This window comes from Phodopus roborovskii, unplaced genomic scaffold (genome assembly GCF_943737965.1).
Source record: "Phodopus roborovskii unplaced genomic scaffold, PHOROB, whole genome shotgun sequence".
NCBI lineage: Eukaryota > Metazoa > Chordata > Mammalia > Rodentia > Cricetidae > Phodopus > Phodopus roborovskii.
Genome location: NW_026126744.1, coordinates 616,178 through 641,861, shown reverse-complemented (window position 1 = coordinate 641,861; position 25,684 = coordinate 616,178). Strand labels below are relative to the sequence as shown.

Below are 25,684 nucleotides of genomic sequence, written 5' to 3'. Positions count from 1 at the left end.
TTTATATTCCTCTCCACAAGATACAACCTGACATCATTATCAGGGCCATGATCCTGGGGGCAGACAGGTCATAGACCTTAGGGAATACCTACTGCTACCACACTGTGAAACAAACATAGTATTAAACAGATGTCTATTAACTTAAAGTTATATCCACAGATCCATACATATATCCACCTTTATCTGAGAAGCTTCTATTTGCAACATATGGGGATTAACCTGGAGACCCATCACTGGCCAAAGTACAGAAAAAAGAAACTGTGCAATGCCTATTCATAAATGGAACATCTACCTCACAAACTCTTCCCCAAGGCTCAGAGGTCACTGCAGAAGCAGTACTGAAAGATGACAAGAGCTATAAGCCCATGGATGGCAATAAAAAAGTATCTTCTGGGCACCATAGGCCACTTCTTCATATGAACTCATTGTGGTTGTGACAGTTATACATAAGGCCTGTTGAAATTTAAGGCAGGCTAAATCTCAATATGGAGAGGGTACATAGTCATAAAACATCACTACTAGCTCTTGGCTATTGACATTTAATAGCTCCTGGAAAAGGGGGAGCCAGTTTTTTTTTAAGTGTATCCCCTTGTAAATCAAGCACATTCCAGTGAATGACCACATATTAAAGAATATATGGATATCAAAAATCAGACATTATAAATAAATACAATGTACTGACACCAGATATTACGGTAAATATCTGACACCAGATATTGCGGTAAATAAGGATCAGGATAAACAAATAGGCCGAATAGATGTTTATTCAGGGAGAAATAACTTACAACCTAGACAGATGAACACCAGGAAATTCAACCCGATCCTCTCCTGTCTGAGTCACGCCAGAAAGAGCGAGCCTTTCCTGGCCCCCTCCGACCTCCTTCCACAGGTCACTTCCGCCCATGGCTCCACCCCCAATGGGCGTGGTCAGTGCCACAGAAGGAGACAAAGTGAATATCCCACTACAAGTTTTGTGTGTCAATTTGATACAAGCTAGAGTTAACAAAGGAGCCTCAGTTGAGATAATTCCTCGATAAGTTCATCTGTAAGGCATTTTCTCATGTAATGATCAATGGGGGAGGGCCCAGATCTTAGTGGGTGGTACTGTCCCTGGGCAGCTGGTCCTGGGTTCTAGAAGAAGGCAGGCTGAGCCAGCCATGGGACGCAAGCCAGTAAGAGTGCTCCTCTATGCCTATGTATTAATCAGCTCCTGCCTCTGGAATTCTGCCTTTTGAGTTTGCTCTGACTTTCTTCAGTGATGAACAGCAATACTGAAGTGTAAGCCAAACAAACCCTTTCCTCCCCAATTTGCTTTTTTTCATGTTGTTTCAATACAGCAACAGAAACCCTCACTAAGACAAACAACAACCAAAAATTGGTAAGTAGGAAAGGGGAGTAGACCTGAGAAAATTTGGGGATAACGAAATGAAAAATATGCATGGAATAAAATTCCCAAAGAACTGATTCTTTTAAAGGAACATATTAAGTCCTATAACTTCTTCCTGCATTCACAGAGATGTCATAACCATTTTTCCAAGCTCCCCTATCACAAGAAGTAATCATCTACATCCATTTGATAAAATGAAGAGCAAAACAAAATAATGAATAGTGGTACTACAGCTAGCTTTCAACAGTCATGCCCTTGAAGTACTCTTGTTTTCAATATGTTAATATTAAAGAGAAAGCATATAACATGATTAAATAAAGTCCAAGCTGAACTGTCCTAAAAGTCTAGATTATATAACACAAATAACAAAAATAGTCATCTTTTACATTCCTGACAGGCTAACTTATAGAAAATCCATAAATGAAATTCAAGATATGGAAACATTTATTTAATGAACTAATCTAATTCAATTAGCCCTCTGGAATGGAAGGTTGAAAGAAAAGCATAACAGTGTTCATTCATTTGGTCTCCTGACTTAATATGCTATGTAAATGTGGGCAAAGTAGAGGTCAGAAAGTGTAGCTGATCCACACTCATTCTCCTAGCAAACCACCATGATGAATACAGACTCCACATTTCCTTTCTCCCAAGCACTTGTTGTTGGCTCTGGGAAATATAGAGCTGCAGACACACTAGCTAAGGCATTAGCAGATAATCTTGTCTTATTTAGATTATTCAAGAAGTTGAATGTGACTATAACATATAGAATTTTAATTAATGGATTCTACTTTTAAAATTGTAGCCAAACTACTATTTGCCAGAAAAGTTACATTATGATTTTAATTTCAAGCCCATGAAAATAAAGATACTCAACCCGACAAAGTAGTTGATAATATCAAGAGTAGATTTCTAAAGACATAGAAGAAACTTTCATTTCTATTTAGAGGCATTACTTTTTAATAATTTTTTTTCAGAATACAAACTCATTAATTTTTGATAATTTCAAACATGTTGCTTCTCTTCAATATTGAATGAAAACCTCTCAAAATAAGAATGGCTAAAAAAAATACTTTCACTAAAAGAAAACTAAAATCCACCTAAAATTTTTAATGACTCCTTGCTCAACTTAGATAGCTGATGTACTTGAAACAATGGAACATGAAAAGAACAATGACGTTTCCGTATCAGATGCTGGCTTGGTTTTCTTCAACCATGCTTTCATCCTGACTTTGCACAATAAAATCTGTTGGGAGTTTAGTTTTGATTCATAACAACTAATCTTTCTGGAAATCATAATTTCTAAATGGACTATTGCTTCATCAAGTTGGTGCTCTCATCCTCTCCGACCTGAGCTTGTGACTCTGTCCTCTGCGAGCTCCTGTGCCTTTATTGAAACACATTCAGTCTTGTTTCTACAACTGGTATTAACTGTCTCTGTTTAACACTTACTTTTCCAACAACAAAAGTCTGCAATGTCTTAATCACCACTTTGAAAATTTAGATAAGATATATAACACCTTTATGTATTTTCCAGTTATTTCTTTCTTTCCGATTTTTAACTTTAAAAGGACTGGCCACTTACCATATTTATTTATACCTCTGTGTTGCGTAACACATAAGTCTGGGGTATTTTAATTCTAAACTATTACAAACTATTTCTCCTATTTCATTAATTTATTTTAAAATACTTATTGAAAACCTTACATAATTTTGAACCATAGGAGAAATATAATAAAACCAGACAAGTCTAAAATGCAACATAACAAATAAGAATATAAGCTCCTCCAGCTTCACAGCAAATTATGCTTCCTGCTACTCAGAGATTGCCCAGAGCACATGACATATGCCTCCCACAGAGACAGTCACCCAGCAGCAGTTTGGCTGCTGGTGGCTCACTATAGTTATAATCCTTAGCTAGGCACGTCAATTCATATTTTATTTTGATTAAAAGGAAGACATGGCATTCTTCAGAACTGTTATAATAATCTCCACAACTTGGTGAAAATCTTCATTTAGCATGTAAAGTAGTTGGATATTGCTTCTCTTAAATTGTGGTTTGCAGTTTCCTGCTGAACAATTAAGCCACTATAACCATAGTTTATGATAAATGTGCTAAATGTGCACTTTAGTATCAATAAACCAAAACAACTTTCACCAGTTGCTAAAAATACTATTCTTAATCATTGCAGTTTCAAATGATAGAAGCGTGTCTTAATGTTTGTCATAGTTGCCTAAAGCAATGAAATATGATACTCACTAAAGACCCTTTTACAATATCTAGCCATAGGGTTGTCAGAACTTGGTTCAAGAATGGAATCAAGTGAGGAAATTATGAGTGTTTTTGAGAAAACTCAAAGAAAACAAGACAAAAATCGGTCTCCTAGAAAACAAGACCTTGGGCTCTTCAAAACATGGAATTGTTCTTGGACTACACTTTCACAGATGCTGTAGACAGGACTGAATTCACTTCTCAATATTCACTATTGCTTACTGTTTTTATTCAATTAAGTGTTTAAAGTATCCTTTATATGCCTCTATGGAAAAACATCTTTTTACTACATGCAGCTTGTCCTTGTAATTATATATAGCTTGAATGTATGAGAACTTTACTCAGGGAGCCTTCCTTAACAATCAGAGTATAAATTGTTAGATGCTCAAAATAAAGGTGGCTATTGCATAAGACTTAGGCCTCCTCATTTTTAGGTTCCATTCTCCCAGGTTCTAGACCTCATGTTTGGTAAACACAGGGCTGTGAAAGAAAGTCTGTGTTTATAACAGCTGCACAACAAGAGGATATCTAATCAGTAATTGAACTTAAATTATAGCTAAAACTTGAAAGCAGCTTCTCATGCGTCTACTCTTAAGCAGAGCAACAAATACAAGCCTCTGGGTTCTCAGTTCTGCAGCTTATGGCTGCAGTGGCTCCAATTACACAGTATTTATGTAATTATTCCACTAGTTTAATATGTTGTTTTATATTTATTTAATTTTTTATTTATTTATTTTTTAAAAAACTTAAAAAGAAAAATCAAGCCATGCTAGTGAGGTAGACCAAAAGTCTCATGGGCTGAAAACATAAAAACAAGTATGAACTTAACATCTGCTAAGAGCTATAGACCATTAAACTCAACCAGAAGCTAAGGGAAATTAAAGCTGTCACCTTGTATGCATTGGCTTGGGAAGGAAAAACACAGTTTATACAAAGGCAAAACTGCTAGAAATACATCAAACCTCCTATAAAAATTCATAGTTCCTTAGGAAATATTTGACTCATAGATTTTAATGCAAACCTCTTATATCTGTAAGTGATCCAAAGGCTGCACAGCTGTATATGAATACATTTCACAGACACATGTCAGGGACATGGGTTTTTAATCATGCTCCATTAACCTTTCATTATCCTGCCTTTGTTTCAAACAAATTTAATCTAAGTTTTCACTATCATTCATTTTCTTCTGTCAGTACAACAAAACAAGAGGAAACACAGAGGGAAGATTAATTTTTTCAGCCAATCCAAACAGAGAATCCATTTATATTGTTACCAAACATATGAAGAAACTTGTCAACTAAATTATTTGTTTCCCATGGATTGGATGCATTGCTAAGGTTTATTTTAAGTAAAGAACTAAAATTATAACTGGTGAATTAATGACATACATACCATATTTCTAAAAAACAAATTGTAATTAATAGTTAAAGATATTTATTTATTAGAAAAAACCCCAATAGATACTAAGTTGCTCTATATTTATAGAGTCTATGCCATTCCCTGTCCATCTGTCTCTGTCTCTCTATCTCTCTACATATATATTCTACTTTACAAACAAAATTGAATCTTAAATTACTAAATTACTGTCTGTCCTTCTAGAATGCTGTCCTTGACCAGAAACAGTTATCACTTTCCCAATATCTTCTGCCAAATGCTGACTAAATGGGCAATAAAGCAGGAGCTCTCAACTTTTCTAGAGAGCAAAACTGGTCAAGAAAAGGCTTCCAGCAAGAGTGGTACCAAGAAACCAAGTTTCCTTCTTCAAGACTCATTTATTTATTTATAATAAATTTATTTTTCACTTTACATACCAACCAAAGTTCACCCTCCATCCCCTTCTTCCTAACCCACATACCCCCTTTTCTATCTACCATGCACTCCTTCCTTGGGGAGTTAACAAAGTTTGCCATACCAAGTTAAGGCACAACCAAGCTCCCCACCCCCCATATCAAGGCTGAGTAAGGTATCCCACCATGGGGAATGGGCTCCAAAAAGCCAGTTCATGACCCTGGGATAGGTCCTGGTGCCATTATCTGGGATCCAAGAGATAAGTACATAACTGTCACCCACTTTCAGAGGGTCTAGTTCAGTCCCATGCAGGTTCCCCAGCTATCAGTCCATACATTTTCTGAAAATTAATGGGTAATGGAGTCAATTTCTTTGAACTTTTAAGAATATAAAAAATTAAATTTACTTATACATATTCTTTCTGTAACTTAAAATTTAGAGAATGCCCTGGCAAATCTAATATCCAGTTGAGGGCAATATGATCTTGTATAGATAGATGTTGACTTTGGGGGGAAATTTGGGTTAGGGCAGGACCTATGGCTAGCAAATTGTAGGCCTCTCCAAAACTTAAATTCTTGCCCTCAATTTTTTTTAAAACCTACACATGAAACTAGCAATAATGGCAGTAACTCCTTGCTGTATCTGTGAATATTAGAACAGTTATTAGCAATTTTAAACAATTCCAGTTTTGTAGCCTACTGTGACTTTTGATTGTATCTACTATCTCAATGAAAGAATGAAATCAACCATTCAGAAAACAGAAGCTGGACCAAACTGAACAACTATCAAATAGTTAAAGATTTCAATGTTCAAACCTAGAATCCCATATAATTCAACTTTCAGAATCTTCTTATTACTAATTCATAAGTAGCAAATGTTACATATTACAAAATGCTTTAGAATTTGAATTCTGGTGTAATTAACTTACTAGTTAATTTTTAAAATATGAATACCTCATTAAGAGATTACCAAATGTCAAAATTTATATAAATTGATAAATAAACAGCTTGAAATGTACAATGTTCAAATTTATATTTCCCACCTCTGTGACTTCTCTTAAAAAGGCAATAAATATTATTGTAAAGTTGTTTGTTAGACAACTCTAAATATTCTAGTGAAGTTATACTTCCATCAACAAGACCTCAGATCATCTGATATCTTATCCATGTATTTTATGTTGTTATTTATGAAAAATTATAAACTTTTTAAAGATTGTTTTGTACATTTGTCTTCTGTGAAATATTCTTGAAATATTTGTAAGGAACAGGTTGCCATATCAAGGGCAATTAAGACCTGACATTATTTAAAATGTTACAAATGCATGCTTTCTCAAAGGACATCAACAGGCAGGTGTTAACTGTCACTCACTAAGTCGAGCTTATTGAATGATTAAATAAGTGACCTCATTATCTTCAGTTATCTGCTTTCACAGATCAGCATCTGCTACTCCTGAAGTATATGTATTATAATAGTAGATGTGAGAAAACATAGCAAGTAGAGAAGAAAGAGTAAAATCTAACTCTTAAGAAAGACATCTGTAATGTTTAGTAATTTAGAAGCCAAAAATAACAAAAAGATAATGGCTTAAGATCTAGAGACTAAGCTTGTAAATACAGCATGAAGCAGTACACAAACAGTGGTGTCAAGGACAAAAAGAAACAGAGAGACACCTTCCACACTGAACCACATCAAAGACTAGGATTCAATATAATATGTGTTAATGGATTTTTGAATAATTATGTCTTCTGGTAAGGTAACATCATTAAAACACTACTTTAAATGGTCAACTCATTTTGTTATAATCAAGATATTCTATTTTCAATAGTAAAAGAAGTGCTGTAGGAATTTCTAGATTATTGCAATAGAAAAAAATGCCTTTTGTCTTCTAAAAATCTTATGCTTAAAATTATGAGATGTTATTTATCTTTTATTATTGTTTGTGAGCTTATCCTTTAATGGCTAAGCCACTAGTGTAAGACGTTATTTATCTTAAGACTTCATATGAACCAATTAAAGGACACATAGCCTTGATGGAAAATAATGAATAATAATACTGACAAAACAGCAACATAAATACGTTATTTCAAATTCTCATATCATTCAGAACCACAAATTCTTCTACTTTTTATCAATTACATTGCTGTTATGTTTGACATCTGTTATTTGTCCCAAAGGTCCACATAGGAACCACTGAGAAGTGATGAAAACTCTTCTAATCACTTTAGTGCCATTGAAGGAGACAGCAGAACTCCTCCCGTTGACTTCTACTCTCCCATTATTAGATGAGTAGTTTCCTTCCTTCACCTGTTTCTGCCATGATTTGCTATCTCCGACATGTTCAACAGCAATAGGCCATTGATCACAGGCTAAAACTACAAAACTGTCAGTCAAAATAGAACCCCTGTCTTTGAAACTACCCAGGTAGTTATCACAACCAGCATAAATGCCAGGGCTAGAGACTTTTCAAGAGGCATTTAAACAATATCATATATATTTTTAGCTAATAATTTTGATCAAGTAGACTCTTCATATTACTCCAGTATAGACTTTAGTTTGAGCATGAAACTATATATATATATATATGATGTTTCATTAAAAGTAAAAGCTTCCTTTATGGGCATTGAGGCTGGCACTCTGAAATCAACAAAGCTAACTCTTGCTTTTACATTTCATGGTGATGATTAATATAACTTCTTGTGTTTAATTTTATGTTTGAGGTATACATTTCCAGTGTTATATATTTTTATACTTGCTATATAGACTAAATTTTATCAGGAGACAACTTGGTGTCCCTTATTTTTAGGAATAAAAATAACATTCTACAGTGGGAACTTCATGAATGAGTTGATCTCATTACTGGATTCATTTCTACTTTTCTTTAACATTCAACTACACTCACTACTTAGAACTTCAGTTAAAATTACTTCTTACCATTTTTTTAAATACTGATTTATTTTATTTATGGTGGCACATGCAGCCCTCCATGACTTCTGAATGGGGGTCAGAAGACAACTTTTAGGGGTGGGTTTTCTCCTTCATAATGTGGGTTCTAGGGACAGAATTCCAGTTTTCATGTTTGGTGGCAAGTACCTTTAGCCACTGAACTATCTCAATTTTTACATTAAACTTTTATAATCCAAATCATTCAGTAGCTCTAAAACACTAACCTCCAAGTGAAAGAAGCATAGCACTCACCCCCATTCCTGTCCTGTATGTAATACAATCCTCCTGTATTTCATCTTCTTTATAACACTTCTACCATCTGTTTCACCACATGTTTTAGTTATTTGTAATGCTGACTAGAATACCAACCTATAAGATAAAGACTATGGCCTATTTTGTTCATGTTTAAAGGTCCAGAATCTAGAACATCCTTGAGACTTAATGTAGGCCAAGCGAGTAGTCAAAGAACATTTTTCTTTTTCTTTCTTTCTTTCTTTCTTTCTTTCTTTCTTTCTTTCTTGCTTGTTTTCTTTCTTTCTTCCTTTCTTTTCTTTCTTTCTTTCTTCTTTTTTTCTTTTCTTTTTTTGATTCTACAATCTGGGGCAATTAATAAAAGTTTTGTTTTTCAGGCCATTAACCAAGTCTATTTTTCATCTTCAATCAACTCATTGAAATATGAATGAGTAATCATTAATGAAGTATCCTTTTAAATCTTTCTCAGAAGGCACATAAATGATGTTATTTATGTCACCTGAATGAAGTTACTACCTATTTGTATTTTCTGAATTGAAGAAACCTCTGAGATGCCTTTGCAGTTTGCACTTAGCTCTTTCAAAGTCCATTTCTTTAAACTTACATTACTATCAACTTACATTACTAGTCCTTTTTCACATTAAAGATGGAACCCTAGGGGAGGCTGTCAACACTTGTAAGCTCAGTCTTTTCTGGAGGAGTGGAGGGAGTTGGGGGGATGGAGGAGATTATGCAGCATATTTGCATAGAATTAGAGGTGTCAAAAAAATGTTCTGTGCAAAAAACATCAAACAATTGAAAATGAAAATAATCCTTCCTCTTTAGTAAAAATTATTTTAGCTATTCTACCATGCAAGAAATGTTATTCTATTTTTCCTTCACCAGAGGTGCCAGCCAGTATCTTCTCTTCCTGATTGCCATACACACACAAGTTTCCAAACTCATCACATACACACATATGATGCATACACACATAAGTTTCTCATAATTAGAAGTAGTGACAGGACGATGACTACTGGGTGACTAGTGAAACCATTTTCCTCAACTAAATATATTAACCATGTTTTGTTTCATCTTTTAATTAAGGCTTATGTACAAATTGATGTGTGAAAGTCTATTTTGTCCTGAAAGACAGCCATGCTTTCATTTAATCAAATGTCTAGTTTTGTCCTAAAGCCATGTATAATTACTGAAAATAAAATAAATTCAATGTCATCACTAACATTTAGTTCATTATCAATGTTCTAAAATGAAAAGAAAATTAAACACCATTTTCTCATATTGTATAATTTCAGGAGAATTGAGAGAATGATCCAAGATTAAGGACAAGCCTTTAAATATGTGAACACATATGTCTTGCCTCAGGCTGTTCAGTGATAGTAATAAAGTAAATGCACAAAAACAACAGCAAAAAATTCCTTCGTCAATATTTAGAAAGTAAATGTTCAGTTTATGTCAGGAATCAGACTCAAAGAGAAAGCCTGTGTTGTAGTGATCAATTCCATTAATGGACCAGCAGCAAGAGCTACAAATATGACTTCCTCTCCATACCAGAACTCTAGGCTGGGAGCCAGGGACTTCTTAGGATATATTTGGAAAGGCTCCCATCTCCATATCCTCCAGAGAGGGCAGGTAATTTAAAGGCCTTTCACTTCACACAGTGAAATAAACTGAATTACAAGAGTGTCAGGAACTTCTACAGTGAACATATGGATATCAGAGGGAGACATTCAGGAGCCAGTTACCTCCTTCCACTAGGGAACCAACACAGAGCATCAGGGCTGTACAGCAAATACATTTAGTGTCTTCACATTCTGAACCATCTCACCACTCCCATATTTACTCTTAATATCCTAAACACATACTGTGTTGTTTTATGTCCTGGTCTTGCTCAACCCCTAACCTGTTGCATGTTCTCTGTTGAACTGGCATTTATACTGATATATTCCAAGGAAAAGACATTTTTTTTCCATGAAGCTTTCCTCAGTTTTATCCACTAGGAAAGAGTGCTTCCTACTCAGAAGTTCATTATATTTGCCTTTAATTTTCATAGCTTTATCATCTGAGTCCATATCATATTTACAGGTGCATACATGGAGTATAAATTCAGCATTCATGCTTTGGTCTAATCTCTATCCCATCACAATGTGTCAAAATGCCTCCTATATAATAGACATTTAAATAATATCTATGTCAGTTCCATCAGGTTCAGACCGGTTTGGTCTGGATCAAATCAGTTCAGACCGGTTTAGACCGGATCAAACTGGGTCTATCTGGTTCAGACCAGTTTAGACAGGTTCGATCCAATTCATACCAGGTTGATCCTGTTTAGACCTGTTTGATCTGGTTCAGACCAGTTCTAGCCGGTTCAAACTAGTTCAGACCAGTTTAGACAGGTTCACACCAGTTCGATCCAGTTCAGAGCGGTTCTATCTGGTTCAGACCGGTTTAGACTGGATCAAACTGGGTCTATCCGGATTAGACCGGTTCGATCTGGTTCAGACTGGTTCAACCAGTTCAGACCAGTTTAGACTGGTTCGATCCAGTTCAGACTAGTACAGACCCATTTTATCCGGCTCTACCCGGTTCAGACTGGTTCGATATGGTTTAGACAGCCTCTATCCCATTCAGACTGGTTTGGACCAGATCAAACTGGATCTATCCAGCTGGGTCTATCCAGTTCAGCACAGTATAGACCTGTGTGATCCAGTTCAGACCAGTTGGATCTGGTTCATTTTGGTTCAGACCGGTTTAAACTGGTTTAATCTGGTTCAGACTAGTTTGATCAGTTTGAGATTGATTCAGACCGGTTTAATCCGGTTCTATCCGGTTCAGACCAGTTTTACCCTATTCAAGCTAGTTCAATCAGGTACAGACCGGTATAATCACTATAGATTTACTTTCTGTTTAATTTAAGTTTTACTACATCATGTTCAGATGGATACACTGAAATATTTCAAATTTTTTGACACAATGGTTCATTTTACAAATCAACAAATTAAGCCAGAGAAATAAATGATATACTGAGGCTCATATACAAATCAGTAAAGCACTGAAATACCAAATGTATTTCCCAGATGCCTGCATTTCCTTAAGCACACTATTTTCTTTACTAATTACATATGTTATTCCACATGTCAGCATCCACATGTTAAAATACCAAAATCTCTTTAAAAATAATAACCTCCTTTTTTGTGCTAATTTATTAATGTACAATAGTCTTAACTCCTTTTTAGGGTGTAGGTAGAATAGACATAGATAAAAATCAATGCAATTACAGCTAGAGAATATTTAAATATTAGTCTAAAGGTCTTTAGTCTAGAAGTCAATTTCTTATATAGAGCAGCCTGGGAAGAATAGTTTCACCCACAGCAAGTGGACACCAGTGTCACAGTGAGTCATGCCATGCCTAGTACTGTTGGGGACCATCACCATCCTCACAACCTCAGGTCTCTCAGGCAGAAAATTACTGCCTCTTAAAGAAATGAACAGAATGTTCAGCAGAACATTCCAAGGTACAGGCTTGTGGTCTCACAGCCATTCAAAGAATAGCTCAGGGTTCTCTCTCCTGCTGCAGTTTAACAGCCAACTAAAGAGTAGATAGCCAGCTCAGGGCTATCTCTCCTGCTGTAATTTACAGCCAATTACAGGTTAGCTAAACAATTCAGGGTATTCCTTCTTCTGACCTTCTCACTCTTCCTATGTGCCAGTGCCCATGCCCTGGCTACGCTCAAACCCTGCTCACATCCTGCCCACGGCCCTATATAAGCCTCCCCTGAGAAAACAAAATTTATCAGCTTGAAAAAAAAAATGCTTTGACTTCAAAATTTAAGTGTAAGTACAAGTTACTGGGGAAAAGGATTTCTAATTTTGTTTCCACAGAAAATGAAAAGCTGAGGACTCTTTCTAGACTAATGTGGTTTGATCAAGCAAGACTGCCTGAAACAGAGTCTCAGCTGATCAAATATTCAAAACAGTTGGGACAAGCCAGCCTTGCAGACTACAGCCAGGATTTCTTCATCTTCTTAGGATCCCCATGACAGCGCCCCCTACCAGCAGGAAGGAGTTTGGAAAGAACAATGCCCAAATTCCCAATTATTGTTTATAAATGTTTGTTGTCATTTAAATGGGCTTGGTTATAAATGGTTAATAATGATCACAATCAATTCCTTTAAAGGTAAAAAGAGGATTATGGTATAGAGATGAATACTTTGTTTTAAAATGGATTTTCATGTATTGATACAATTTAAGGTCAATTTTGTGATGTATATATTTCTCCTCTTGTTTAGGTGTTATGTTTATATAGCTCATTTAAAAATGTAATATATAATTTAATATAGATTATAGATAATTACCTATGATAATCAAAACTTAGAGTTAAGTTAGTTAGGTTTTCAAGATACACAGAGATGATTTTGAGATGGATAGGTATTCTTCAAACCTTTCAAAGACCTACATAATATGGCATTTAAAATGGTTGAGGGATTTTCTTAACAGTGAGGCACAACTGGCACATGCATCAGAAAGGAAGATGGACCTTGAAGAAACACATTATGGAATTTGCTTTCAGTATGGCAATACTAGCCATTTGGGAAAGATACTGCTCTTGTCTGGACTGTTTGACTTTATGCTGTATAAACTGGACATGCAGGACCCACAGGACAGTGACTGCTGATACAAGATTGACATTGCTATAGTGTTCCTGCTTCATAGAAGAATCTGCCAGACAATCTGAAGGACACAGAGAAAAGCAACTGACAAACTGCCAATACAGATGGACAGTTTAAAGTTTCCTGCTTTGCTGAGGAGTCTGCCAGACACACTATAGCCTATGGGCTGAAGATGGAACATTACAGAAGAACTTTAGGTGACTGACCAGGAATCAAGTTGTCTCTGTCATTTCTAGAGTTTATATATTGTCCTTCTGTGGTCTTTGAAGGAGTTGAAGACAGTTATGGTTATAGTTTTCTTTAGTTAGGATTAAAGATAAGTTACATATAGGACTTCATACTCACAAAGATAGAATAGATGATGAAATATTTTCTTTAAATCTTGCTAAATGTTAATGAACTAAATATTGTTAACTATGGTTCTTATTTGATAACTGTTTTGTTATACATTTTGCTATAGTAAGGTTAAAACCCTTCTTTTTATTTTAGACATAAAAAGAGAAGATGATGGGAGATGTCATTCTGTAATTATGTTTCTCTTACTGGTTAATGAATAAAGCACTGTTGTCCAATAGGAGAGCAAGATAGGGAGGAGTAGGAGATTAGGAGGAGAGAGGAAATAAGAGGGAGGATAGAGAGAAGAATGCCAGCCCCTCTCCCCGGTAAGATAAGACCACATGGAAATACTCAGATTAATAGAAATGGGTTAATAATTAAGACAGAGCTAGCAGATAAGAAACAAGTAACTGACCTACAGCTTTATATCTAATACAGAGTCTCAGTGTATTATTGGGGGCTGGTGTGGTGGTGGGACAAGGCTGGCAGGAAAAAACAACTCATAACATATTCCCTGGGGAGTAGATGGGGGATGAAATGGGGGGAATCTGTGGTGGGTATGGGAGGATGGGAGGTAGAGGGAACTGAGATCAATATGTTAAATAAGAAAAAAATTAAATAAAAGTTATAAAAATGTAAAAAAGGGTTAAATATTACATAATAAAACACTACAAATAGAAAAAAAATATAATATCTATCTTCCAAATACTGGGCATATAAACAAGAAATGAAATGTATATTTCCAAATGTATTTTTTTGCTTTGTGACTTGCCACTGAAGTATAATAAATGCAATTATCAAATGAATAATCCATCATCTTTCAAACCATTTTCTTGTATCATTATCAAAGCAGTATAGTATGGGTCAAATTACAACTTTATTAAGTTTTTTGTTTTTGATTTTTCTCTTTTTTTCTGAGACAAGGTTTCTCTGTAGCTTTGGAGCCTGTCCTGGAACAGGCAGGTCTCTAATTCACAGAGCTCTGGCTGCCTCCTTAAAAAGCTACAAACACACACACACACACACACACACACACACACACACACACACACACACCTAATTGCAATATGATTCTGTCTATCATTTATAAGATCATATAATGCTGTGTTCTTATTAATTGTATTTTTTAAGTAAAAAATGGTTCATTTAAGTGGGTATAGAACCCAATAACGCCTTTTATTACAAAACTAAAATACTTCAAAAATCAAATAACACTTGACAAATTTTAAAACATCGTGTTTCTCATACATTATAATTTAATGACTATCAATCCCCATTTTTATTATTAACACAATTTCATTTATAAATAGAGTTTGCAACCCTATGTCTTAAAAATATTTATATCATATACTCCTTCATTTCCTGTTGTGTTATTGCCCCAGTATTCTCAGACACAATGCATAGACAGCCCACTAACCACTGTCTTCCAAAAGACGGAACACACTTTTTATATGGTATGAGGGATCAGGTGTCCTGAAATTAAAAAAGACCACAAAACTTTGCCTCTGCCCTTAAGATCCAATCTTTCACATTAGCTTTATATTATCATTCTTTTCACATTATTTCTTCTTTCTCCAGAGGACACCTTAGATTTCATTTATTTTTCTGTTCAAAAAATTACAATCAGGGAATAAAAGTACTCAAATAAAATCCTATGTAGACTTGTGAAAGAATTCAGTACCTGTCTGATCTCTCCACATAACATGTTGCTTTGTGGTTTATTAACACCTTATATTCCTAGACTGAACCATGTGAATTCAACATTTTCTATATTAAAAACAGATATTGAAAGTTCTATATTCACATCCAAGACACACATTTATTGTGATGTTGACTAGATAAAAATGATTCATATTCCCTATTATGTATTATCCCCCCCAACTAATGCTTATAGAAGTATGCCAGCATGAAGAATGCAAATAGAACCATACTTATCACTCTCCACAAAACTCAACTCCAGTGCATCAAAGACCTGAACATAAAACCAGAAACACTGACCTTGATAGAAGAGAAAGTGGGAAATAGCCTCTAACTCATTAACACCAGAAAAGTCTTTCTTAACACAATACCATTAGCATAGACACTAAGCTCAACATTTAATAAATGGGACCTCATAAAACTGAAAAGCTTCTGTTTGGCAAAGAACACTGTCATTCAGACAATTAAAAGGAAAGGCAGCCTATTAAAAGGAAAAAAAAAGTTTTTCTCAAATATAATTAAATAGAGGCTTACTAGCTAAAATAAATAAAGAATTCAAAAAACTATATTAAGAAAACAAAGAACAAAACAAAACAAAAAAAACTTTGTACAGATGTAAATAAAGGACTCTCAGAAGAGGAACTCAAATGACTAAGAAATACTTAAAATGTTTACTATTCTTCCATCAAGAAAATACAAATCAAAACTACTTCCATATTTAATTTTTAGTATGTCAAAATGGCTAAGAAGAGCAATTCAAATGACAGCTCATGCTTGAGTGGATGTGGAGTAAGGGAAACCTAAAACCATTGCAGGTGGGACTACAAACTTGTATGGAAGTCAGTATGGAGTTTCTCAGGAAGATGGGAATCCATCAATCTCAAGATCCAGCTATACCACTCTTGGGCATATACCCAAAGGACACTCCATCCTGCCACAGACGCTTGCTCAACCATGTTAATTGCTGTTATACTTATAAAAACCAGAAATTGGAAACAACCTAGATGTTCCTCAAAAGATGAATGGATAAAGAAAATATGATACATTTAAACAATAGAGAATTGCTCAGCCATAAAAAAAAATGACATCATGAAAGTTGCAGGTAAATGGATAAATTTAGAAAAAACTCATCCTGAGTGAGAAAACCCAGATCCAGAAAAAACAAAAACAAAAACAAAAACAAAAAAAAACATATTTTTAATTTTTTTAATTCAGAGAATTTTCTAATGTTTCCACTACACTGTGATAGTGCCTTCCCTCTACAGTATACCTAACATCAACCTATTAAAATACTACTTTATTCCAGGCCTTTATCTGCTAAGCTAATACTTAATGACTACCTGAGAATTGTTCTATCAACACTAATTGGAGACAATTAGTAGTCATCACTTTTGGTCCCTTTTGATTTGATGTTTAAGCAGGTTACCTAGATAACTAACAAGGGCCAAAGAGATGGCTCAGAGGTTAAGAGCACTGACTGCTCTTCCTGAAGTCCTAAGTTCAATTTCCAGCACCCACAACATGGTTCACAACCATCTATAATGAGATCTGGTGCCCTAGGTAACTGACATCAACACATCTTCTGAGTGCACACATATCAATGATGAGTCGACTTTAATAACTTCATTTTGTGGATTAACCCCTGTTGTTACCAGTGATTCTCAGCTAATGGGGTATATCATCATCCAATATAGAAGAATCAACAACTGGGAAGGGGCATGTGCAAATTGAAAACTACTCCTTTTAATAGTAAAGATATTTGTAATTTAAAAATATCTATCCAGTTTCTTAAATGCAAATATGATCACAGTTAATAGCATCAAAATGTGAGCTGGGTAGGGCTAAGCATTCTTGTAACTCAGAAGTTTGGAAGATTGTAGAAGGAAGACCACAAGTTAGAAGCAACCTGAGCTGCATAAAGAATTCTAAGTCAACTTGCATGGCATGGCAAATCTTGTCTCAAAAAACAAAACAAAACAAAACAAAAACAAATCATAACAATAATAACAAAATCTGGTAAGTGGGCAGGAGCATCAGTTTTAAAATTAAAGCAATATCAGTTTGTGCTAAATAATAAATAATGTAGGGCTTCAGTTCCTTTCCTTCAATTCATATTTGTTTTAGATGTCACATTTTCACAAATTGTGGCAATATCCTAGGACTTTCATTCAAGGGAATATTACCTAACATAAGTTAACAATTGACAGGGAAAAAGCGAGGGAGGAAAAAGAGAGAGGAGAGAGAGAGACAAAGACAGAGAGAGACAGAGAGACAGAGAGAAAGAGAAAGAGGAGAGAGAGAGATGAAGAGAGGGAGAAATAAGCACTCCCTTCCTAAGTAACAAAACAGGCACCATGTGTAGGCAGTGCCTATGCTTATGGAGCTTGTACTAATAAATGTACTCACCTCAGTTAAGTGAGGATTGGGGTTAAAACCACAGAGGCTACAGACGGTGGTCTGACACTCAGTGCATGTGTTAAAATTGGCCTTTTCTGGAATATGCAACAGAAGTTCAGTGGTGTTGCAAAGGGGACAGATGGTTTTAGAGAGATCATGTCCTGAAGTCTGAGCTGCCAATGGTGGTGGTGGCTGCAGAGGTCTCCCAGTTACCATTTGGCTTGGTTTCACAGGCTGTTGAGATGAGGGTTTTGCTGGAGCTGGCTGCTGAGCTGAGGGTTTTGCTGGAGTGGGCTGTTGGGGCTGGGGCTTTGCTGGAGTAGGCTGTTGAGCTGAAGGTTTGGCTGGAGCAGGCTGTTGAGAATGGGGTTTTGTTGGGGCGGGATGCTGAGGATGGGGCTTTGCTGGGGTAGGCTGCTGAGGCTGAGGCTTTGCTGGAATGGGCTGCTGAGGTGAAAGCCTCCCTAGGCCTTGTTGTTGAGCTGGTGTCTTTCCAGGTCCAGATTGCTGAGCTGGAGTCTTTGCTGACCCTGGTACCTTAGCCAGAGGCTGCTGGACAGGCTGTTGAGCTGGGGATTTTGTTGTCCCTGGCTGCTGGGCTGGGGACTTTAGTGGCCCCGGTGGAAGTTTTCCAAGACCAGGAGCCTGAGCTAGAGACTTTGGCCCAGGCTGCTGAGGCAAAGTCTTCTCGACTCCAGCCTGCTGTGCTGAGGGCTTGGATGTTACTGGAGGTTGGGCTGGAGGTTTCACTGTCCCTGCTGCTTGAGCTGGGGACTTTGTTGGCCCTGGCTGTTGGACTGAGGCCTTCGCAGGTCCAGGCTGTTGGGTTACAGATTTCCCAGGACTTGGTTGCTGAGCTGGTGTTTTGGCTGGGCTCTGCTGGGAAGGCTTTCCTGGGTCTGAAGATTTAGTCTGTGGCCTGGCTGCATCTCTTTGAATAGGTAGCTTTGCCTGGTCCATATGTGGGGGCTGGGAAGATGCCTGGGAAGGCTTTCCTGGGCTGGAGGGTTGTGGTTTTATTTTTTCTGTTTGTTGAGACGATGCTGACTTGAGAGAGCTGTCCTGCTGTATCACTTCCTTCACTGGCTCTTGTTTAGGAACTGACTTGGGTGACTGCTGCTGTAAGGGGGGTTTTGTGATTCCTTCTGATTTCCCTTGATCCTTCTGAGCAACTTTTTGTTTCCCTGTAGTTTCCCCCTGGGATGCCTCAGAGTCTGATATCAAATCAAAAGGGTTGAATTTATTTACCACAGAGGAGACAGCACTTAAAGGGTTAACATCTGAAAGAAAACCAGGCATCATACTAGACTTGTACTCTTCCTTAAAATCAGTTCTGGACTTTGATTCTTTCAAGCTAATAGTGGACGGACTCCTTCCAGGCAATTTCTGCTCGGGCCTAAACGTGTCTGTAGTTCTACTTTTACTGAGTCCAGGCTGAATGGGACGCCCAGGGTCCGGTGGCTTTCCTGGTTGCTTGGGAGGCTGACTACTCTCCAACTCTTGTTTCCTGGAAAATGAAAATAGTGGAAGTTATTTCAATTCAAATAAATACATAAAATTATTGTTTTCTTTTAGCCCAAATGTATGCAGACGCAATTTGTGTTGCAACCTATATTGATCATAGAGCATTGCTTCTGTTATTTTTCAATGGGTAGAAATTTTCAACAAGATAGTGTAGCAAAAGCAGCTTGATGATGATGAAAATTTTATGTGATCAAACAATATAAACTTACATAAATATACTTAGAATATAACATATAGATTTAAAAAGTAAAACTGCAGTAGTCAATGTAATGTCATATTGTAATACATATGTGACTATCTCTATTTCATTTTCAGTCAAAAATTGTGGTCAAGGAAAAACAAAGAGGTTTAAGAATTAAAAGTGCTAATTTTAAAATATAAGAGCTTGTTAGCTTTGTTTTTACTTAGTTTTGATAATTCATCTTTGTTACATACGGCTCATGGTGTGACATTTAGGTGAGTTTGTAGTAATGGCGCTAAATGACACCTTTTAGCATTCCAAGAAATCTAATGCTTTTCTCACTTTTGCTCTCTTCTACCTAGAATGGTAACACTCATCAAACACTATCCTCATTAAACTTTATAAAGATTATAGGTTAATTACTAAACTTGTACAAGACCAATATCACTTTATCTTTTCTAATAGTTAATTATTAATGTGAAGACTTCATGCAGCATCACAGCTAAGGCTTAGAGATATAGCTGGATAGCCAAACAGCATGAAACGAGCTAGAATCCCATTTTTGAAAAGTGCTATTACTTTCCTTGGTGGAAGAAAATATAGAACAGCTTCATACAATGTTAGTTACATTATCTTATCTACTGTCACTGACATTGGTAGAGAGGTATGGCAAGTAGTTTTACAAGAAAATTATTTCTTTTTAAAAATTCTGCAAATGTGATAAACTTTAAGTGATTTGAACTGAATAATTAAAATAGAACTTTCATTCATAGATACATTATATATATTAACCAACAGTCATAATAGGTATGTTAAATTTTGAATAAGCCATTTTCATCAACAACAAATGGGCAACTAATTGCATTCCACACTATAACTGTGGAGAAAACCAGAAAGTAGTTTTGTTTTATTTGTTATTTTTACATTTGGAAAATATGTATCTCTCTTTGAAAGACACAAGGAAAATGAAATAATGATTTGGAAGCACCCGAAATATAAGATGGTCACAATAGAGTTCTACATCATTTATTCAGTTGGTCAAAATTGGCTAGTTAGGGCCACAGCCTCATGTTTTTAACTTTGTGCTATTTAATAATTTTCTTCAGACCTTCCCTAGTGCTTACAGCATAACACAGGATCTAAGACAATGTTGAGAGAAATGAAAAAGTATTGCTTATAGCAAAGGCTCAGAAAGAAAATTATTTCCACTGGCATATATGCATAAAATGATGTAATAAAATGAGTAAATATGTTAGAGTGTAGTTCTCTGGTACAACATCTACCTGGCGCGTACAGGATCCTGGAATTAATGCCAGCACTGTATAATATTAATACTAGCTATGAGAGAAGACTTTAGGTAGATTCTCCTGGAATTGTTTACAAAGCTTTCATTTTAAAAGAGACCCAAAACTATTTCCCGAGTTACTTTCCAAAACTCTGTGACACATTTTAAAAAAATCATTGCTATATATTTACATTTGGACATAATGTAAGAATGACTTCTTGGGACAGCCTGTCTGTCCCCCTACACTATCCCCTTCAGAAGGCAGAAGAGCTGTTGTACATAACTGAAGTAGGTAATTTCTAAAGAGGTACATTGTATAGATTTTGACATTATTCTGGAAAAGTTACTGCATTCAATTAATATAATGCAAAACTCCCTTGAAAGGACACCATTATAGTTTGTGTTTATCTTAAAAGTAATTATTTGGGAATTTCACTAAACTATACCTTTGTATGTAGTTTTTGAAAGTTATCTTTTAACAAAGGTGGAAGAAATATATTCTTGGTTTTATTAAACTGTCATTTTCTGAAAATACTATTAAACTTATATTAATCTGTGTATTTTGATGCTGTTTCTTCAGTTAATCCAATGTATGTGTAATCACAAGTGGAAAAAAAAACCTTCACAAATACCAAATATTTGAGGTAACAGAAAACACCAAAATTTAAAATACGTCCCATGGGCCACACACTGTAACACATTACAATTGCATAAACATCATACAAATATTAAGGTGTGTTGTTAGAAAAGATTTATATAGCTACAAAGGCTGTCCCCAGATTCTAACTTGGTTTTAATTGCTATTATTATGTAATTCAGGAAAAAGAAAGGAAGGAAGGAAGGAAAGAAGGAAGAAAAACAGAGAAAAAACCATGAAGATAGCATCTTAACACCAAACAAAAAGGTAAAGTGGTCTGAGTAAATGTGATCTCCTGTGCTGCTTGCTATAACAACCATTCTGCTAAGACATGAACTAAAATGCAATCTGCTTGTACACTGACCTGTGAGCTGGAAGAGCACATTGCTATAATCAAACCTGGCAACTAGGAGAAAAGCATTAATGCTTGATGAATCAATGAATAAATGAATGGTTCACAATGTGAAAACTGATGAATGAAACTAACAGGTTTGTGCATCACTCTAGATTCAAGTTTCTTGAGTTCTTTTCACATCAAAGTCTTCTAAAGGTTTGCTAAGATTTTAAATGATCACTTCTCATATTCACTTTAGAATCTGGACTTGATCTATTGTTCAATATTAAAAGTAAAACAAACAGAAAGTGGAGCAGATGGCTGCTCAGTAGGGGAGGCTCAGAGGAACACTAAAGGAAACCATCAATTCACAGTTCTAATCTTCTCTCAGAAAAGTTGTGCAGTAAGCAATCTCATCACGTTCATGAATAAAATGAAGAGTAGGAATAAATTTGTCTTCCACTAGGTCTACAATGAATCAATATCAAAAAGAACTTTGTTTGTAACCTTACTCTGAGACAAGCTTAAGTTATTTGTGTTTAATTGCACATCCTTTTTTATTTTACTATTTCGATTTCCAGACTAGAACCTTTCTTTCATAAGTTAATAGAGAAACTGTTTCAGATAAAATGGTATTTCAGGCATATGCAAATATAAAAATATAGAAGCAGCTGGAATGATAAAATGTTTTTAAATGAAACACAACAGTCAATGACACTTAATTTGACAGTGCTGAGTCACATAAAATATTCCACATCAGAAATAAAAATCCAAAGAAATATCTATTCACATTTATACTAGAGAGGATATGGAATTTCAAAAGCCAAGAGTATAATTCAAAGTCATAAAACTAGGTAAGGAAGTTGGAGTGCTTCTGGGAGGACTCTCACTTATCCATATGTAAAGGAATATAAATTTGTATCATTAGTGTTTCTAACACAATAAATAATACAAAACACAGCTTGTTTGTGGCCATGATTGAGACTTTTCTATTGCTAGCATCGAGACCACCATGATTTATACTTTTCATATTCCTTAATATGAAAAATCCAGAAAAAATCATCCCTATAAACTTTTGAGTCATTCTCAGAATTACTTCCTGAGATAGGTAAGGCAGGTCTTATTATCTCCTTTACAGGCAAGGAATCTGAGACAAATATGTGTGCAGAAACACATATTAATTTGCTATGAATCACAAAAAGTCAATACAATAAGAACCTGAGTTGTAGGGCTGAAAATCCTTACTCCTAAAAGTAAAGTAAGATAAATTAATTCTGCCTTGTCTAATGGTCTAATGCACATCTCTTAGATTCTTAAAGCCTGAAGCAATTTAGACCTTTATATACCCATATATTTAATGAATATGATCCTGAAAGTCTAAATGACAAGGTCAAGTGAGCCTGTCAATATCATACATAGTTTTCAAAATTATTTTTTGTAGAAATACTGTAGGAAAATATGTGTTCCAAAAAAACAACAACAAAAAAAATATGTGTGCATGTCTTTTACAAACCTTTACCAATTGCAGTTGAGGGCAGAAACTGCTTATTAATAACAATCCCAATGTTTCCAGTTGCTAATAAGAAACTTCCAATGTATACTGCAATACACATACAACATAAAGTAACAGTTATTGTGGGCAGAGGTATTTCTTCAGCCATCTCCTATACCAAAGCATAGGTAGAAAGCCAAACACCAAAGATCTCAGCTGTATTTGCAACCATGCTAGACCTGTTGCATGTGTCCCTCTGAAAAAATTATATTTCTGGAGAAGAAAAACACTGCAGCTCATTATTATCCTAAAATGATTTGCTAAATGTACATTTTTTTTCAGTCAGGATTTTAGCAAACGGAGAACAACAGCTCCTCTTGTAAATAATTAAAGAAAAAGGCCAAATCTTTATAAGCTTTAAAACAATAAAAAATTAAATTTGGGGTTTAATTTCCATGTTACTATGTTTCCTTTCTAACAGTGATTTTTTTTCACCTGACAGATTCCTAAAATTTCAAAATTACATGAAAACATGATCACTACCCTTATGAAATTTAAAGTGCTTCTCTGATAGCTTTATTATAATATTTGGCAAAAGTGCACTTTGTATTTGCATTCTGGCAGCTAAGATGAAAGGCTTTTTAAGTTTATGAACTAGAGCATTCTACACCTATATATTCAGCTCTTTCATACTTTCAGCATCTCAAGTCAAAATTGTGTGATTCCTGACCGTTATTACCACTGATGTTTCAGGACCATGGATAGATATTTTTTCTGCTGAAGGGTATAAAGTTACAGGGTTTGTTTACAATAATAAAGGCGGAGAAAGCATGATTATACCCTCTTGGCACTCTAATTAGAAAATAACTAACTCATTAGAAAGGGGAAAATGGAAAGCTGGAGAGGAAATCTTAATATTACATATTAGCTTTTATAATTGCCTTGGAAATGGTCATTTGTTTATTTATTTATCCTTTTTTAGGAGTTTATTGAAACCTAATCATAAGGAAATGTAAATTCACATGTTCTATAAACTAAAATTCATTTTCACATAAAAAGAGCAATAGTTTAAAAACTAGCATACGCTAGTTCAGAAATACATGTACAGCACCTGCTCTGCTGTGACCAATCCATCTGTTTAATGTCACAAAATATCTTAGAGCCTCTCACTGAATATAAAAGCTATATTTATTCTATGCCTTTTACCTAGGCAGCTGCTGTTCTCTGGGGAAAGGTTGGGGAGAGAGAACCTCCAGGGGGCTAAGGGTATTGTTACAAGATTATTTACACATCATTCTTAGAGAAAAAAACCTGGGAACAGTAAGGAGATTTAAGCGTTCAGGTAAACACGCAACCCAGCTCTATTCATTTTCAACATGTCTGTGATGTATTAATGGAAGATTTCCAGATTAGTAAAACACTGGAGGGCGTCTCTCCACACCACCCTAGAGGGAAAAGGTTGCAAAGAGCCAAAAAATTAAAAAAAATAAAAAATAAAAAAAAAAATAAATCACAACCTAAAAATCACAATTCCAAGAATGCAATCCATGACCATCCCACCAAAAACTCTACATTGCATCATTTTTATTCCGCCCATCCAAAGCTTATGATTGCCTTATTGCCACCCCATTAGGGAGAGAGAATAAAATGAAGGGAGACGACATATATGTTCCACCGTGCGGGCACACACACACACATACGTGCACGGGAAGCGGTACATATATGCCTGGACATCTCCATCATGCTGTGCGTGCCTGTGCATGGAAGGCGACTCCGCAGCGGCCCCGGGGACGCTTCCCTTGGGCAGCCCCTGCGCCCTTGACATGACGGCAGCGATCTGTCTCCTCTCCTCCTCGCTCAGCTGGCTCAGGTCCGCCTCCACGCCGGCTGGGATCCCGGGGTGCAGGGCGCTCCCCGAGCCGCCAGCCCCGCCTGCGGCTGCCGCCAGTCCTTCGGGGAGCCCTTCCCCTTCCAAGCTCGCCTCGTTGCCCATGGCTCGGCGGGACACGTCCCGGTGCAGAAACCTGCGGCCGCCCGAGCCCCGCCAGCCGGGGTCCGCCCCGAAGCGTGCAGGTGCACAGCCCTGGGGGCTGCACTTCCTCTCGGCTGCCCCGGGGATCGGCGCCGGCTCAGTCCGGTCCGCAGGCGACGCCCGCGGCCAGCCGCTCCTCCATGTTGGACAGCGCCAGGCGAGCCTCTCACGCCCTGCCTCCCGGTTGCCGCCTCAGCGCCAGAGCAGCCCAGGAGCGGCAAGCTCCGATCGCCCAGCGCCGTCGGCCCCGCCCCGCGCCCCGCCCCCTCACCGTGCCTGCACTGCGCGTGCGCCGCGCCGAACAGGTGATGTCCGCCACGCCCACCCGCCCTGCGTCGAGTCTCGCGTCTAGCACCGACTTAAAGGCGCCGGGTGATGCCGCGGTAAAAGCTGGGGTGAACCGCGCACACTTCTTTCAGGCACGTCACAGGATGCCTCAACCTGAGCTTTCGAGAACTC

The 25,684-nt window shown here is 36.6% G+C and overlaps 1 protein-coding gene across 2 annotated transcripts in view; it reads right to left on the bottom strand.

Moving 5' to 3' along the window:
- The window catches only part of Pclo (piccolo presynaptic cytomatrix protein), a 360,398-nt gene extending 334,920 nt beyond the window's left edge, over positions 1 to 25,478 (bottom strand). For both annotated transcript variants that reach the window (XM_051174921.1, XM_051174920.1), the window contains exons 1-2: positions 24,948 to 25,478; positions 17,750 to 19,247 (exon numbers count right to left, since the gene is read on the bottom strand). In XM_051174921.1, coding sequence (XP_051030878.1) covers positions 17,750 to 19,247; positions 24,948 to 25,186 — 1,737 coding nt within the window. In that variant the 5' untranslated portion in view covers positions 25,187 to 25,478. The remainder of the gene's footprint in view (positions 1 to 17,749; positions 19,248 to 24,947) is intronic.
- Between the last annotated feature and the right edge of the window lie 206 nt (positions 25,479 to 25,684).